The 19,168-nt window shown below is 47.4% G+C and overlaps 1 protein-coding gene across 1 annotated transcript in view; it reads right to left on the bottom strand.

The window, feature by feature from the left end:
* LOC139228166 (transmembrane channel-like protein 3) overlaps positions 1–19,168 on the bottom strand; it is a 96,380-nt gene that overhangs the window by 41,971 nt on the left and 35,241 nt on the right. The window contains exons 13-16 of the mRNA XM_070859353.1: positions 15,217–15,438; positions 9,574–9,702; positions 9,422–9,489; positions 7,266–7,394 (exon numbers count right to left, since the gene is read on the bottom strand). Of these exons, the coding sequence (XP_070715454.1) occupies positions 7,266–7,394; positions 9,422–9,489; positions 9,574–9,702; positions 15,217–15,438 (548 nt within the window). The remainder of the gene's footprint in view (positions 1–7,265; positions 7,395–9,421; positions 9,490–9,573; positions 9,703–15,216; positions 15,439–19,168) is intronic.

Raw genomic sequence — 19,168 nt, 5'->3', positions numbered from 1 at the left:
GACCCTGTGGAAAGGGTGCAGAGGAGGGCCATAAGATTTGTTCCCAGTTTAAAACACCTTAGCTACCCAGATAGACTCAAGGAGCAGGGTCTCTATATTTTAGAGAGGGGTAGACTCTGGGGCGATTTGATCAAGGTTTATAAAATAATGAACAGGCTAGATTGTGTTAACATGAACAAATTATTTCAACTGGATAGGTTAGGGAGGACCACGGTCACGATTAAGAGTTACAGAAGGCAGAACTAGGTTAGATGTTGGGAGGTTCTTGTCCCAGAGAATAGTAGACCTGTGGACCAGTCTCCCAGCGCATGAGGAGAATAATGCGCTGCGCTATACTCCGAGTGGGACCGATTTCTGGCTGGGGCGGAGATCACTTCACACAAGAGGTAGGTGTCTTATAATACAAGTTCGCGTCAATGTGATCTCTTGGACTAGGTTCGATCACCTCGGGGTCAGAGAGGAATTTTTCAGATTTTTGGTCCCTATTTGGCCTGGGGTTTTTGAATCTGTTTTTTTCTCCTCTGCCAGGAATTTCCATGGCTCTGGGCGGGATGGGGAGTGTTTGTATCATTATACATAAGATATCAAAACTGTGTTGGAGAGGCTAAAAAATGGACCAGGCGGTCTTTTCCTGGCCGACATTATTGTATGTTCATATCATCACTTTCTGGATCCTCCTGAACCACCTTCTCAACCATCAGCTGCTTCCATTTGTGTTGTATTTTGCAGTAACTTAACTGATTCAGGGAAAGTTATCCAAGATACTCAAGTAACATCTGACATCTCTAACATGCTTTGACTCTCATCAGTGGCTATTTACATATGGGCCTTGTTATGTATTAATGCTTGGGGGTCACCAGACACCAGAAGGCGCCGCGGTCGGAGGTCATCGGGCTGTACACATATGGCATGTGTGCTTGGTCACCAGTATATAAGCTGTGTGTCTTTGTCAAGCTGGCGCTCTTGGGCTGGAATAAAGATGGTTCAGGCCTACTTCTGCACCTATTTTCTATGTTTCTATGTTGCACCTGAGTGAGTTTACAGTAACCAGACTCTTGAGTCATTACAATTGGCGACGAGGTAATTTAAGAACCTTCGCATGCACAATGGGCACGGTTGGAATCCTGGAGAGATTCGTGGAGGATGAGGATTGGGTGGATTTTTCGACCGCCTGGATCAGTATTTTGTGGCCAATGGCATGGAGGCTGAGGCCTAGGCAGTTAAGCGCAGGGCAGTTCTCCTCACCGTTCGTGGTCTGAAAATTCGCTGCCTCATGAAGAATCTTCTCTCGCCTGTATGTCTGGTGAAAAAAAGGGTACGAGGAATTGTGTACGTTGGTGGGTAACCATCTGAAGCCAAAAGAGGGGATCATCATATAACGCTACCATTTCTACATGCATGTTCGTGCTGAGGGCCAGGACGTGTCGTGATTTGTTGCCGACCTGCGATGTCTTGCTGAGCCGTGTAAGTTCGGGAACATGCTGGAAGACATGCTGCATGAGGAAGCTGTTGACTGCAGAGATGCTGGATTTGAAAAAGGCCATCGCGACTGCCCAGGAGATGAGAATTTGAGGCAGATATCATCGACGAGTCGGAGTTCCAGGGCAAGTACTGTAAACAAGATGGCGCCGTCTTCGGGCAGAGCTGCTTACGTGAAACCTGCTGCTGATCAGAGCCCGCCAACTGGTTCGAACCAGATTTCACTCTGTTGACATTGTGGGGGCAATCATCGGCCTCATCAGTGTCAGTTTAGACAATACTCATGCAATGGATGTTCGAAAGTGGGGCATCTTCACAGGATGTGTCCACAATGGAGCAAGCGTGGTGCAGCTCACCACGTGGTTGATGAGGACCAGTTCAGTGATAGCCTGGATTCGCAACCCGAGGAGGAAGCTGAATGGGCTGTATTCGTTCCTGAGCAAGAGCCAGCCGACAGTCGTTAATGTGAAGCTGAATGACATGCCTGTATCAATGGAGCTGGACACGGGTGCGATCCAGTCGATAATGAGCCAAAGGACATTCGACAAGCTGTGGGACACTAAGGCTGTGAAACCGAAGCTGAGTCTAGTCAATGGCAGGTTGCATACTTACACAATGGAACTCACACCGGTGCTCGGCAGTGCAGCAATCGAGGTGTCATATGATGGTGTGGTTCACGAGCTATCATTGTGGATCATCCCAGGTAATGGTCCAATGCTGTTTGGCAGGAATTGGCTTGAGAAAATCAAGCTGAACTGGAATGATGGCAAGATGTTGTCCTCGGTGGATGATACTTCGTGTGTTCAAGTATTGAAAAAGTTTACTTCTTTGTTTGAACCGGGCTTGGCAATTTTACAAGAGCCAAGGTGCAGATTCACCTGGACTCCAAAGTAAGGCCTGTCTACCACAAAGCTCAGTCTGTTCCGTACATGATGAGGGAGAAGGTTGAAATTGAGCTTGTCAGACTCCAGCGTGAAGGGATCATATCACTGGTCGAGTTTAACGAGTGGGATAGTCCCATTGTTCCTGTGTTGAAGAGTGATGGCACTGTCAGGATTTGAGGAGACTACAAGTTTCGATTAACCGATTTTCGAAACAGGATCAGTATCCATTACTGAGGACTGATGACCTGTTCACCATGCTAGCTGGTGGAAAGTCGTTCACGAAACTGGATCTGACGTCGGCCGATATGATACAGGAGCTTGTCGACACTTCGAAAAAACTCACCTGCATCAACACCCATAAGCGACTGTTTGTTTACAACAGGTGTCCTTTTGGGATTCGTTCGGCTGCAGCCATATTTCAGAGGAATAGGAGAGTTTACTGAAGTCCGTTCCTAGAATTGTTGTGCTTCAAGATGACATTCTGGTCACAGGTCGCGACACTGCTGAACATCTGAACAATCTTGAAGAAGTCCTACAGTGTCTGGACAAAGTAGGACTCAGGCTGAAACGCTCGAAGTATGTATTCATGCACCTGAAGTCGAATTCCTCGGGAGGTAGATTACTGCTGATGGCATCAGGCCCACTGATTTGAAAACCGAGGCCATCAAAAATGCACCCAGGCCTCAGAATGTGATGGAGCTGCATTCGTTCCTTGGGCTACTCAACTACTTTGGTAATTTCTTACCCAGATTGAGCACTTTACTAGAGCCACTGCATGTGTTACTAAGAAAAGGCGACAACTGGATCTGGGGAGCATCTCAAGATACAGCCTTTGAGAAAGCCAAGAATCTGCTATGTTCAAACAAGTTGCTTGTTCATTATGATTCATGTAAGTGTCTTGTATTGGCCTGTGATGCTTCATCATATGGGGTTGGCTGCGTACTCCAACAAGCAAATGAATCAGGCAAGCTACAACTTGTGGCGTATGCTTCGAGAAGTCTGTCTAAAGCGAAAAGAGCTTACAGTATGGTAGAGAAAGAAGCTTTGGCCTGTGTGTATGGGGTAAAAAAAATGCACCAGTACCTGCTTGGTCTTCGTTTTGAACTAGAAACGGATCACAAGCCGCTCATTTGATTGTTTGCGGAAAACAAAGGTATTAATACCAATGCATCGTCCTGTATTCAAAGGTGGGCACTAACACTGTCTGCCTATGATTACATCATCTGTCATAGACCTGGTACTGAGAATTGTGCCGATGCACTGAGTCGTCTGCCCTTACCCACAACTGAGATGGAGACGCCTCAACCTGCAGATCTACTGTTAGTAATGGATGCTTTTGAGAGTGAAGGAACCCCTGTCACTGCTCAACAAGTTGCGATCTGGACCAGCCATGACCCTATTTTATCGGTTGTGAAACGGTGTGTACTCAGTGGTGATTGGTCTGCCATACCTATGGAGATGGAGATGCGTAAGGAGACCAAACCTTACAACAGCCGTAACAGTGCCAGCGATCCACTTTGGACCTTGACCATAGTTCAGTACATAAACCGGATCGGCTGTCTATTCACAGACTGTTTACTGTGGGGTAATCGTGTAATCGTGCCTAAGAAAGGTAGAGAAAAATTTGTACGTGAACTTCATAGCACTCATCCTTGTATCGTCGTGATGAAGTCCATTGCTAGGTCTCATGTATGGTGGCCTGGAATTGACTCTGGAATCATGCATGCATCAGTGCAATACTTGCATGCAGCTAAGTAAAGTACCAGCGGAATCTCCGTTGAGTCTTTGGTCGTGACCATCCAAACTATGGTCGAGGATCCACATTGATTTTGCCGGCCCGTTCCTAGGAAAGATGTTTTTTGTCATGGTAGATGCATATTCTAAGTGGATAGAGTGTATTATTATGTCATACAGCACATCTACAGCTACCATTGAGAGCCTTCGTATCATGTTTGCTGCTCATGGTTTGCCTGACATTGTTGTGAGCAACAACGGATCTTGCTTCACAAGTCTTGAGTTCCAGGAGTTCATGAAACTCAATGGCATCAGACATGTGAGATCAGCTCCATTCAAGCCTGCTTCTAATGGTCAAGCAGAGCGTGCCATTCAAACAATCAAGCAAATTATGAAACGTGGAACTCAGGGCTCACTGCAGAGACGGTTGTCATGTATATTGCTCAGTTACAGGTCAAGACCTCATACACTTACTGGGGTTCCTCCTGCTGAACTACTGATGAAGAGAAATCTCAAGACCAGGCTTTCTCTTGTTCATCCTGATTTGAATGATCGTGTTGAAAACAGACGTCAAAGTCAGCAATGGTGTCATGATCGTGTTGCCGTGTCACATGACATCTCGGGCAACGATCTGGTTTATGTACTGAACTATGGTCAAGGTCCAAAGTGGATCGCCGGCACTGTTACAGCCAAGGTGGGTAACAAGAGTGCTTATTGTCGTGCTCAAGAATGGGCAAACATGCAGGAAACACCTTGACCAGGTTAAACTGCGGCACACGGATGAACTGGAACCGAGTGAGGAAGATGCAGTCAGTGACCAACCAACCTTTGTTCACTCATCAGAGAACTCTGCTGACATTACTGACTCTGAACCTTCAGTCTCTGATGTGGTCATGACCACTCCCATCAGATCGGCTACTCAGCCCTCAGTCTCAACGGACTCAGAACGCTCGCCCAGAGTCAAAGTTGAACTGAGACGATCAACTCGTGAGAGGAAAGCCTCAGACCGTCTTAATTTGTAAAAACTGTTGTTAAGATTTTAAAAGGGGGATGTTGTTATGTATTAATGCTTGGGAGTCACCAGACACCAGAGGCCACCGCGGTTGGAGGTCATCGGGCTGTACGCATGTGGCATGTGTACTTGGTCACCTGTATATAAGCTGGGTGTCTTTGTCAAGCTGGCACTCTTGGGTTGGAATAAAGATGGATCAGGTTGCACCCGAGTGAGTTTACAGTAACCAGACTCTTGAGTCATTACAGGCCTGAAACCACGCCCCTCCAGTGGTACCTCCCTATGGGACAGTATCCACTTCTCATTCGTGGGTCCTTCTCTATGGAACAGACTATGTTCATCCTGCTCAGTCTTGCTCCTCAGTGATACTTCTCTTCAAGTCTGATAGCATCTTCTGGTATCCTTCTAGTTCCTCCTGTCACATGACCCCACACCGACCTCCTCTGCAGTGGCCTCCCACCTCAGCTTCATCCCCTGGCCAGTGCTGGGTCCCCCTCCTCCGCAGGCAACACTTTGCCGCAGTATCGATCCACGACCGGCAGATCTGTCACTTCTCACCAAAACTGCAATCATGTCCGGCGCACGGTGTGCTGCTCATACCAGCCTGTAAATGGGGCGACGATTGAAACTTGGGTACCTTTGCAGTTCAAGTGGCTGATTCGCTCGGTGAGCAGCATTCTTGCATGTGCTTTCCGCTTGGCCACGCAATTGCGCGTTATTTTTAACGCCATTTAATGACCCCGAGCTCCAGAAGGTACACAGACTAAGTGGTGAAAGGCAGTAAAAATGTTACCTCCCATTTAACTCCTGTGTGACAGAGGTCATTTGGAATTAGGAGCAGGAGTCGGCCATTCGGCCCCTTGAGCCTGCTCCGCCATTTAATAAGATCACGGCTGATCATCGACCTCAACACCACTTTCCCGCCCGATCCCCACATCCCTCGATTCCCCAGAGTCCAAAAACCTCTCTCAACCTTGAATATACGCAACCACTGAGCATCCACAGCCCTTTGGGGCAGAGAATTCCAAAGATTTACCACCCTCTGAGTGAGGAAGTTCCTCCGCATTTCAGTCTTAAGAGGCCGACCACTTATCCTAAGACTATGTCCCTTAGTTCTGGACTCTCGAGCCAGGGGGAAAACAGCCTCTCAGCATCTACCCTGTCAATCCCCCTCAGAATCACTCCCCTCCCCCAGTGTTTTGCACTAGCACTTGTATTCCAAAAACACAGCTGGGGAATTCCAACCCCTTATTTATAGTTTAGTTATTATTGACTCGGTTACATGTATTATTGCTAGTTATGAGCACTAACTGGATGCTAACTGGTGGTTAGTCTAACAGTAGTAGGATTCTCATTGTTATGTATTAATGCTTGGGGGTCACCAGACAGCAGAGGGCGCTGTGGTCGGAGGTCATCGGGCTGTACGCATGTTGCATGTGTGCTTGGTCACCTGTATATAAGCTGGGTGTCTTTGTCACACTGGCACTCTTGGGCTGGAATAAAAATGGATCAGGTTGCATCAGACATTCGCTGGGAATTTACTTGGAGCTGTTGCCGGGGATTCCCGACCGTCACAGCTCCAAAGAAATGTCCTGTCATTCTCCGACTTCCAACTCTTCCTAGTTAAGTCTTGCCAGTACCACCGCACATGGGGAAATCACTGGGGGGCGGTGAATCCATCTTCTCGTGTCCCAAGCACTGAGCCCCACTCTAAGGGAATTGGGACTACAGCGTTGCTAACCTCATCATTGTTAATGGGGTCGGGGAATCACCCATTACACAGCTTCAACTATAGAATTTAGCTCCAAATTCGTAGAAGGTAAACTTAAAGTCATGGAAATCCAGGTGACTTAAATCAAGTGAGCAGATTCTCATCTGATCAGGAGAATAAAAAGCACAGAGGAGAAACATTGACACTAATTACACAGAGACAAGGGAGTGATGTAATTAAGAAGTTATTTTAACGAGGGAGTTTAATTTAACAAATATCATCAGTCACGACCTGATTGATCACTAAGTGCCACAAGGATTGTATTGTTCTAATTAAGCCAATGATTTCATGATACCTTGTAATTGGGTTCAATATTAAGCTAAGTAACCACGTCCATCACAACTCACTCACCAGGAACATGGAGTTATTTATCTCGCGCACTAACCTCGAAGCCCGGAATACTTGCTGATGTGGAACGTTGCAAGTCAACACTGCCCAGCTCCTTAAATACATGAGGCCAATCAGTTTGAGGACATTGAACGCCGGAAGACACGGAGAGAAGAAAGCTCCCATCCTAGAGATTGAAGGGGAAAAGGAAAAGCTGGAGAACTGAGATAAAAATGTGCTGGAAATGCACGGCGGGTCAGCCAGCCTCTGTGAAGAGGAAAGACCGCTTACTGTGTCATGTTTAGTCCCGCCATCACAACCCGAAGGTAGGGTCCACACCCAAAACATTAACCGCTCTTTTTTCTTTCCAGAGATGACTGGCCTGCTGCATATTTCCAATATTTTCTGTTTTTATTAGTAAGGATTATAGTTGTCACGCCAAAGTGCATCACATAAAAATACAAAGTTGGTACAACACAGAAACAGACCATTTACCCACCCGTTCCCATAATCCTCTATTCCTTCATCCACCTATCGAATCTGATCTTGAACATCATTTCTGTATCGTGAATCCCAGAGCCTCACGACTCTCTGTGTGAAGATTTCTCCTTCCCTCTGTTCTAAATCTTATCGATTCAATCATGCATCCTGGGCCTTGTTTTTGACCCCCTCAACTACTGAAAACAATCTCCTATCTACTCCTTCCATCATTTTAAACATATTGCCTCGAAATCTGCATTGTTCGAACAAAAACAATGTAGGTTACGTCTCGGACAAAGACCTCCTCTACGATCATATTTCACATCTTTTTTGAAAGTGAACCACGATAAAATCTCGCAATGACCCCACTGAATGTGGGGCTTTGAGTACAATATTGCAGCAATTCTATTAGTTGCAAGAGGCAAGTTTCCTAGCTCCTGCTCCAGGAATGGTGTGTCACTAGGTGGGAGTGCAGGTGACAGGTGGAGCTATAGTACCAATCCTAGGTCCCATACTCCAATCTAATGAGGTGCCTCACATTACGTCATCACAAAGACATGCACCTGATTTGGAAAGTAACACTTATAACATCACTAATCTCAAACATTATCAATCCTTCATCCTCTGAATATCTCCAAAATTAATGATAATATTTAGATTGCAATTGCATTGATAGAGAAGAATCATAGAATCATAGAAGTTTACAGCACGGAAGGAGGCCATTTCGGCCCATCGTGTCCATGCTGGCCAACCAGAGGCTATCCAGCTTAATCCCACTTTCCAGCTCTTGGTCCATAACCCTGCAGGTTACAGCACTTCAGGTGCACATCCAAGTACTTTTTAAATGTGGTGAGGGTTTCTGCCTCTACCACCCTTTCAGGCAGTGAGTTCCAGACCCTCACAACCCTCTGCGTGAAAAAATTTCCCCTCATTTCCCCTCAAATCCCCTCTAAACTTTCTAGCAATTACTTTAAATTTATGCCCCCTGATTGTTGACCCCTCTGCTAATGGAAATAGGCCCATTCTAGCCACTATATCTAGGCTCCTCATAATTTTATACATCATAGGTGGTCCCTCGAACATTGATGACTTGCTTCCACAAGCGTTCATAAATGTTTCAATGAAGGACCCGATGTTCCAGTCCTGAACTCCAATTTAGGAGGTGGAAGATGCCTGTGCGTGGATTTTTTTAACGTGTGGTGACCATTGCACATCAGCCACCACAATTTTATACACCTCAATGAGGTCTCCCTTCAGCCTCCTCTGTTCCAATGAAAACAAATCCAGCCTATCCAATCTTTCCTCATAGCTAAAATTCTCCACTCCCGGCAACATCCTCGTAAATCTCCTCTGTACCCTTTCCAGTGCAATCATGCCCTTCGTGTAATGCAGTGACCAGAACTGCATGCAGTACTCTAGCTGCGGCCTAACCAGTTTTTTATACAGTTCAAGCATAACCTCCCTGCTCTTGTATTCTATGCCTCAGCTAATACAAGGCAAGCATTCCGTATGCATTCTTAACCACCTTATCCACCTGGCCTGCTACTGGCCTGAAACATCCAAACGTCCCAGCATGTTTGCTACAGATCAGCCATGACCTAACTGAATGGCGGAACAGGCTCGAGGGGCTCAATGTCCGATTCCCATTTCTATCTTTATTTATTTGTTCCAATAACCCATGAGAACAATCTACCCTCTGCCGCCCCCCCCCCCCGTATGAATCTTGCTACATACCATATCATTCCCTGATTATATATCAGATGCAAAACATTCTCGGCAATCTTGAATTCTCCATACTCGGGCTGCAAGAGATTTGGAATAAAAAGTGAGAACACGCTGCAATCAATAGTGAAACTGTGCAAAGCTCAAATCTGTGCAATACTGACAAATTTACTCTCCAGATCCCAGCACCAACAGTCGCTCAAGTATCGCACGAAAAGGCCACGGATGAAATCGATGAGCAGGATGCTACCCACTGTGAATAGCATGTCAATAATAGACAGCTTCAGCATCTCCTGAAAACAGAAACAACTGGTTATTTAATCCGTGCTTAGCATAAGGACAGTGGTTTACATGAATAGCTTGCCACAGGGATGAAATGAATTCGCTGTGTGGAGACATTCTTTGCCGTTGCCTCATGGTGACCACCTTTCGGAATGCTTCACACGTAACATTTTATTGGGGCTTTTCTATAAACTTCATTAGTGGATAGACTGGAGAAGCTGGGGTTTTTCTCCTTGGAGCAGAGAAGGTTGAGAGGAGATTTGATAGATGTGTTCAAAATCATGAGGGGTCTGGACAGAGTAGATAGAGAGAATCTGTTCCCATTGGCAGAAGGGTCGAGAACCAAAGGACACAGATTTAAGGTGATTGGCAAAAGAACCAAAGGCAACATCAGGGAAAGCTTTTTTATGCAGAGAGTGATTAGGATCTGGAATGCACGGCCTGAAAGGGTGGTGGAGGCAGACTCAATCATGGCTTTCAAAAGGGAATTGGATAAGTATCTGAAGGGAACAAAAATGCAGGGCTGCGGAGAAAGGGAGTGGGACTAGCTGAGGTGCTCTTGCAGAGAGCCGGCATGGGCTCGATGGGCTGAATGGCCTCCTGTGCTGTAATCATTCTATGATTCTATGATTAATGAGTAATGGAGTGAGCCTTTGGCTGAGGGGTAGCATTGCCGCCCATGAGTCGGAAGGTGCAGGGTTCAAGTCGCGCTCCAGGTAGTCCCAGTGAGTGGAGACCAGAGCTCCGGTCCCGATTTCTGGGTTGACATCCAACAGGATACTCACGTTTGGTGGGTGTGGGTGATGTAATGTATTTGCTTCATGGGTCCTTTTGCTTAAGAATTCATAGCAACACATTGACACGAAGAACTAGTTGGTTTATTAGCAAAAGTTTTAACAATTACACTACACATTACCAGTTCATCCACCAGGCTCACAGCCACCTACCTCATTGTGGATCCCCCTGAACCCAACTGGCTGGGGTTTTATTGAGTCTTGTGAACATCACATGATTGGTTAAGCCACTCCCAACTCAACATCTCTTCAACTATTTTAAATGTAACTTTAAAACAAGTGCTCCCTTTCTGGTAAGGGCACTCAAACCCATAAATTTAGAAATTAACTGGGAAATTTGTCAATCAAATTAAAATTTGATTGCCGGGGGTGATGATGCACTCCAGTCCCTCCGGCGCCCACCTCTCGCGGAAGGCCGCGAGCGTACCGGTGGACACCGCGTGCTCCATCTCCAGGGATACCCTGGCTCGGATGTAACTGCGGAGTAGAGGCAGACAGTCGGGCTGAACGACGCCTCGACCGCTCGCTGCCTGGACCGGCTGATGACCACCTTGGCCGTGCCCAGGAGCAGTCTACGAGGAGGCCTTCCGACCTGTCCGCTCCCCTCCGCACAGGATGCCCAAAGATCAGGAGTGTGGGACTGAAATGCAATCAGAATTTGAGGAGCAGCCCTTTCAAATAATGGAAGAGGGGCTACAACCTTATACATTGGATGTAGACATGGAACACGGACTTTTCCAGACCACAGAAATTTCATCAACAGCTCTACAACTCTTTTAGAGTAAACAAAATAAACATTAGATCAAGTGCCCCCCGACTCCAAACATTTCCCAAGGCCCTTTTTTTTTTGTATTTTTGTAGGTTTTTTTTGTGGGGTTTTTTGGGCTCTAAAACCATAATTTACAAGTGCCCCCTATAAAAGGGGAGGGGGACACTAAAACCGGCATTTAAAACAAATTAAACTTTAAAACATATAAAATCAAATTAAAATTTGTTTGCCGAGGGTAATAATGCACTCCAGTCCCTTTGGTGCCCACCTCTCGCAGAAGGCCGCGAGCGTACCGGTGGACACCGCGTGCTCCATCTCCAGGGACACCCTGGCCCGGATGTAAGCGCGGAAGAGAGGCAGGCAGTCGGGCTGAACGACCCCCTCAACCGCCCACTGCCTGGACCGGCTGATGGCCCCCTTGGCCGTGCCCAGGAGCAGGCCTACGAGGAGGCCCTTGGACCTGCCCGCTCCCCTCCGCCCGGGGTGCCCAAAGATCAGGAGTGTGGGACTGAAGTGCAACCAGAATTTCAGGAGCAGCCCCTTTAAATAGTGGAACCTTATACATTGGACGTAGACATGGAACACGGACTTTTCCAGACCACAGAAATTTCATCAACAGCTCTACAAACCTCTGAGCATACATTACAGATGGCAGGACCCCCCCCACGCCCCTCACAATTGTATGGGTTGTGGGAATTCTCTCGCTGTATATGAGTGACCATCTTATGGACTGGTATAGAGATGGCTAAGGACGTGGGAAGAGTGTTCATGCCGCTGCCAGTTCGACTGTGAATCAGCTTGCAGATCCTTCCACTGCTTCCACACTGTTCCCCAGTTTTGTGTGGAATCATTAGTTTATTTTTCCCGACAGACAGGCAGCCCCTGGCAGCCCCACTGAGCGAAAGGTGCTCTGTGATTGGCAGATTGCTGTGAACTTGAGGGGGAAAGAGGGGGTGTGGAGGGGGAGGGGGAGGGGGGAGGTAGAGGGTGGGAGGGGGTGGAGGTACATCTGGTGGGATTGGGCTGCACTCCTCACAAGGGATGCTGGGAGATTTGAAGGTGATGGAATGTAACTTGACCTTGTGACCTTGAGGTTTTACCTTGCTAACGGGATTTCGGTTCGCACACCAAGGTTCAGCTACGGAGCTAAAATCCAGCTGAAAGTGTTCTTTACAAATCAATAGCAAATATGCAACTTCATTCGATTATTCCGAATCACTCAGAAAAGCACTTTCTGGTCAGGAAATGCATTATGAAATGATCTGATGTAACTTTTGGAGTCAGAACCCAGCTTTATTTGATAATTCTTTCATTACACCTCCTTCTCAGACCCTAGTACCTTGCGTCTCTCATTCAGTGGAGAGGTTGACGCAGTGTGGGTTACAGGCTTCCCTCGGTCGAGAGGAGGCATGCGAAGGAGCTCCTGCAAGTATCCTGCCAGAATTATCGAAACACAACCATTGAGTCTGGCTGGGTACAAGCACGACTCAAAGCTGGGATTCAAACTTTGGCTCTTTATAGAAGAGAATGCAAGCTCGGAGAACAACACCTCTACTTTCGATTAAAAGAAAGACTTGCATTTACATAGCGCCTTTCATGACCACCGCATGTCTCAAAGTGCTTTACAGCCAATTAAGTACTTTTGGAGTGTGGTCATTGTTGTAATGTGGGAAGATTAGGCACTTTACAGCCTGCCGGCATCAACACCGAGTTTAACAACTTCACAACTCAGAATCATAGAAATTTACAGCACGGAGGGAGGCCATTTTGGCCCATCGTGTCCGCGCTGGCTGACCAAGAGTTATCCAGCCTAATCCCACTTTCCAGCTCTTGGTCCGCAGCCCTGTAGGTTACGGTACTTCAAGTGCCTTTTGTTTCTTTACTTGTCCCATTACCATCTCCTTCTGCCTCGCACCATCATCCCTTTTGTCTCTTAATCTCTCCTGCCTCCCACCCTATCACAGAGCTTTCCTTTTGTTCACTAGGGTGATATTTTATCAAAATCCCACATCAGCCGACCTGTGGCTTCTCTGAGTGTGATTGGCAATTAGTGCGGAGTTAAATCTATGTTTTGTTCTGTCGGCCCAACCCCTGCGCGTAACTGGATTGAGATCCCCAAACTCCGCTCACATTGGACCCTTACCGCCACCAAATAGATCAGCCGCGATCGATGGGATGAATGTTTGAAGTGCTCTTGCAGAGAGTCGGCACGGGTTCGATGGGCCGAATGGCTGTAACCATTCTATGCTTCTATGGGACAGATTTTCCGGTCCTTTGTGCTCCGTTTTTTTGCCCCAGAGGGGCGTCAATGGCGATGGTGAGGTTTTCTGTGTGGGCGGTCAACCTCCAGCGCCCCGTGAAGGGGTGGCGGGGGGGGCGCGGGGGTTTCGGGGCCGGTTTTGCGACGGCGCAGAGCAGCACTGCCCGGAAAAGCGGTGCCGGGTGTGCAACGCCCCTGGTTCTGACACGGCGCGCCTGACCCGTATGCCCCGTAGCGCGCCCCGCAGTGATCACCCAGGAAATCGGGCGGTGCAACTATACCAACTGCACACAGGTAAGTAATGCCGTCCTAAGGTAAGTGTGATCATTTTGTCTTTTTGTTTATTTTGTGACTTATAATGTATTGGCAGTGCTTTTGTCATTTTATTTCAGGTGTTTGTGTCTCCCCAGGCGTCTCTTGGAGCACTCCCGGCCCGGCTCTTTAGCTCGGGATCTTCCCATGCCAATGCCCAGGAGTGGTGTACAACGCCTCCCTTAGTGCTGCGCCCCACACTCAGCCTCCAGCTGCCCAATGTTACTGATTGAGGCGCAAACTGCTCCCGGGTGCAAAGTTTACCGCCCCAAAATCATCGAAGCCAAAAATCCGGCCCTATGAATTTGAACCCAGGTCCCAGAAGGGTTGCCAACCCTCCAGGATTGCCCTGGAGTTACCAAAAATGGAAGATTAATCTCCTGGACATCGCTGTGAGCAAAACCCGGGAAAAAAATCAGAGGGGCATTCAAAACTAGTTTTGCATTATTCTTTCATTTTCTATTAACATTTTAATTTATTAGTTATTCAATTATTGGGGGGAAAAAGGCGGTTTCAATAACTATCAAGATTAATGTAATCGGGTAACCGTTTTCCAATTGGCTGCGAGAAGGCAGTGCGCCCGGAGGATGGACCAATGGTGGGAAGGTGGGGGTTGGGGGGTGGGAGGTCATGTGAGGAAACCTCTAGGAATTCACCCAACCAGAGTTGGCAAATCTAGGCCCAGAGGTGATCGCAGTGCTCATTGTTTGCTGAGTCACCCTGCTATTCTAACGCAGAATGACATCGCATATATAAACTATAAAGAACATAAGAATTAGGAGCAGGAGTCGGCCATTTGGCCCCTCGAGCCTGCTCCGCCATTTAATGAGATTATGGCTGATCTGCTACCTCAACTCCACTTTCCTGCACTTTCCCCATATCCCTTGATTCCCTTAATATCCAAAAATCTATCGATCCCTGCCTTGAATATCATTCATTATAGGCAGTCCCTCGAAACGAGGATGACTTGCTTCTATGTCAAAAAAAGATGAGTTCACAGGTGTTTCAATGAAGGACCCAAACTACATCGTGAAGGGTGGAAGATGCCTGTGCGTGGATTTTTTTAACGTGTGGTGACCGTTGCACACCAGCCACCACACGGGCTCGACAGAGCTAGGTCTTGGTCCAGTGGCAAGGGTTACCCAGGACGACTGGAGACCAGCTCTTTGACTACTCAATGACTGAGCCTCCACTGCCCTCTGGGGTAGAGAATTCCAAAGATTCACCACCCTCTGAGTGAAGAAATTTCTCCTCATCTCAGTCCTAAATGGCCGACCCCTTATTCTGAGACTGTGACCCCTGGTTCTAGACTCCCCAGCCAGGGGAAACACTCTCTTGTCTGTTTCAATGAGATAAAGAACGAGGTTAGTGCAGAGAAACGTTCACTGACCTGCCCAACGTAGGTTTCCCAGCACTGGTCTTGCTGAGACAGGATGTTGTAATCAAACAGAGCCGTCCTGTTGAACTTAGTTAAAGGTTTTGTTTTGTTGTCTTCTGAACTGAATGTGCTGTTCCGCCTCAGCCTGATCTCGGGCACGATGGTCGAGAGGCTTTCCTCCTCGGGGAGGGCTCTGGTTGCCAAGAATGACGTGCCTGTGTCATTGGAGTTATCCTGCAGAGAATGGTTCACACACAACACAGGGAATTGGCAGTCTTGCAATAAACACTACTCCATTTCTTCGGCGACATTTCAAACTCTTATTAATAGTTCAGGCTACATTATGGTTCGATATCTCTTTATTCCGTCAGGTTCATTTTATTTTAGATTTCAGCCACTTCAACCCAATCTTTGTATTTAAATGAAGACTTGCATTTATATAGCGCCTTTCACGATCTCAGCACGCCCCGAAGAGCTTCACGGCCAACGGAGTACTTTTTGGAGTGTCATCACTGTTGCAATGTAGGAAACGTGACAGTCAATGTGCGCACAACAAGGTCCCACAAACAGTAACGTGGCAATGATCAAATAATCCGTTTTAGTAATAAATATTTGCCAGGGCATTGGCGGAGAACTCTACTCCACTTTGAAATAGTGCTGTGGGATCTTTTATGTCCACCTGAGAGGGCAGATGGGGCCTCAGTTTAACTCGAAAAGTACTTAATTGGCTGTAAATCGCTTTGGGATGACCTGTGGATGTGAAAGGCACTATAGAAATACAAGCACTTCTTTTTAATGGGTGGAAAATAATCATGTAAAAGTATTGACGTATAATATATTATTCATAAACAAATTGAAATCTTTTTTATTGAATCTTACATATGGTTACTTAGCTATTTGAGCACTGATGTGGATTGAAGTTGTGTGTGAAGAATGCACAGTGAGTTGATTGCCCGTCACATCTCTTACCATATTGATTCCCAGAGTATTTATGCTATCATTAAGCTGCCTTTTGTCTTAAAGAATGGCAACATGAGCCAAACAGTTGATGGAGTTGCACAATCCGTCCTACTTTGAAAGACAAATTGAAGATTTGATTGGCTTAACTCTCTTGTCATTACATTCCTGGCAGCTGAAGATTGGGCCAGTTTCTGAGATTGGCAGGTTTATGACGTTGGTTTAAATCCAGAGGCTTCACCTCCGACAGATCGCAGAAATTAATATTGATTTCCGATTGTTGTGTTTCATTAACGGGATCAATGTCTTTAATATACCTTGCTTCCCAATTCAGCTTGTACTCCAGCCCATTATATGATTAATGGAATTAATTCTAAGCTAGATTTTACATCAAAATGCAACAAGTTTGAGGTTGTATTTAAAGATATTCTGGGGCATATGTGTAACCCATAGCCTCCCGTTTTCTCGTGTAAAATCGGCGTAAAATCTTCGAATTTCACATCTGAACAGTGCTAGAATTGTATCGGACGCTATATTTGTTAGGGTGACTTTTAGTCATCCAGACGTTAGAACATAAGAACATAAGAAATAGGAGCAGGAGTAGGCCATTCGGCCCCTTGAGCCTGCTCCGCCATTCAATAAGATCATGGCTGATCTGATCATGGCCTCAACTCCACTTCCCTGCCCGCTCCCCATAATCCTTGACTCCCTTATCGTTCAAAAATGTATCTATCTCCACCTTAAATATATTCAAGGACCCAGCTTCCACAGCTCTCTGGGGCAGAGAATTCCAAAGATTCACGACCCTCAGAGGGGAAAGTCCTCCTCATTTCCGTTTTAAATGGGCGGCCCCTTATTCTAAAACCATGCCCTCTAGTTCGAGATTCCCCCACGAGGGGAAACATCCTCTCTGCATCCACCCCACCAAGCCCCCTCAGAATCCCACAAGCTCCAATAAGAGCACCTCTCTTTCCTCCAAGCTCCTTAAACATGCGAATCGAGGTGCCACACCGGTTGTAGGAACCCCACTGAGTGCAAACTTCAGGTAACAATGAGTTGCACTGTGCTGCCTGTCACCGGGTGCTGTGCGGCCTAACCTGTCATGTATTCAACCAGCATTGTAACCCATGTATAATCTGACCTAAGTTGTACACCATGAAAACAATGACCACTAGGTGGTGAACTTGTGGGAGACCCTCCTAACCTGGACCTTCAGGTATAAAAGGGGAAGCTCCACCCACTTTCATCACTTGAGTGCTAAGGAATAAAGGACAGGTCACAGACTGACCTTCTCTCAAGCATGTGCCTCATGTGCATTTATACTGTATAGTAAGGACATATCAATGGCGACAAGAAACTGGGATTTAAGCCACGCGAGCATGGCCACTAGCAGAACAGACGAGAGGTACTGTGTTAAGGAATGGTTGGGACAGAGATTCAACATTGTTAAAGCAGCACACAGTTCTCCGGGCAGACAAGGGCAATCGGGCATGCTTCAACATGTAGTTGAACCCAGAGGGGGAGTTCGACAGAGACAATGGCAAACTGAATGGTGATTCACGCCATTGCAAGGGACAATGCGGCCAGCAATGGGGCCATCAACACCTGTTAATGGTGCACTCAAGGACAATAACAGGGGCAGTCAGGGACGATCGACTGGCAAGGGACCTTTTGTTTCCAACAACAGCTCATGTTGGAGGCGTGGAGGCACACACTCAGCCGGAGTTTGCAGAGATGAGCAAAATACCTGCAGAAATTACAGAAATGAACGCTGCGGGAAATCGCTGGAAGCTGAAGTTCAGCGAGTTCATGTGGAGCACGTATACAGTTCATACACCAGGACACCACCGACAATGATGAAAGTGCTCCTCAATGGCATCCCAGTATCAATGGAGCTAGACATGGGGGCCAGCCAATCCCTGATGGGTATCAAACAGTTCGAAAAGTTGTGGGCGTCCAAGGCCAGGAGGCCAAAATTATCGCCGATTGACGCATAGCTACGGACATACACAAAGGAGATCATTCCGGTGCTAGGCAGCGCCACGGTAGTCGTGACCCACAAAGATTCAGAGAACAGGTTGCCACTCAGGGTTGTCCCGGGGGATGGTTCCCGCACTACTGGGGAGGAGTTGGCTTGCTGTCATGAACTGGAAATGGGGCGATGTCAATGCAATTTCCTCTGTGGAGCGAGTATCATGCTCACAGATCCTGGACAAATTTGACTCATTATTTCAACCCGACATTGGCACTTTCATGGGGGCCAAGGTAGTGATTCACATAAACCCGGCCGCCAGGCCAGTACACCACAAGGCCAGAGCGGTGCCGTACGTGATGCGGGAAAAGATAGAAGGCGAATTGGACCGCCTGCTGAGGGAAGGCATCATCTCGCCAGTCGAATTCAGTGACTGGGCAAGCCTGATTGTGCCGGTGCTCAAGGCAGATGCGTCGGTCAGGATATGTGGTGATTACAAGGCCACCATCAATCGGGTGTCACTCCAAGACCAGTAGCCGCTACCGAGAGCGGAGGACCTCTTTGCCACGCTATCCGGTGGCAAACCTTTTCCAAGATTGGACCTGACATCAGCTTACATGACCCAGGAGCTGGCGAGTGAGTCGAAGAAGCTGACCACCATCACGACACACATGGGGTTGTTTGAGTACAACAGATGTCCGTTCGGGATTCGCTCGGCCGCCGCGATCTTCCAACGAAATATGGAAAGCCTCCTCAAGTCGATACCAGGGACGGTGGTTTTTCAGGATGACATCCTCATCACGGGTTACAATACTGAAGAACACCTCCACAACCTGGAGGAGGTGCTACGCAGACTGGACCAGGTAGGGCTGCAACTGAAAAAGGCGAAGTGCGTCTTCCTAGCTCCAGAGGTAGAATTCCTGGGGATGAGGGTAGCAGCAGACGGGATCAGCCCTACTGCGTCCAAGACGGAAGCGATCCAGAGAGCACCCAGACCTCGTAACACGACGGAGCTGTGTTCGTTCCTGGGGCTCC

This window comes from Pristiophorus japonicus, chromosome 17, assembly GCF_044704955.1.
Source record: "Pristiophorus japonicus isolate sPriJap1 chromosome 17, sPriJap1.hap1, whole genome shotgun sequence".
Classification (NCBI taxonomy): domain Eukaryota; kingdom Metazoa; phylum Chordata; class Chondrichthyes; family Pristiophoridae; genus Pristiophorus; species Pristiophorus japonicus.
The sequence above is the reverse complement of the archived record's forward strand: the minus strand, read 5'-3'. Positions and strand labels throughout refer to the sequence as shown.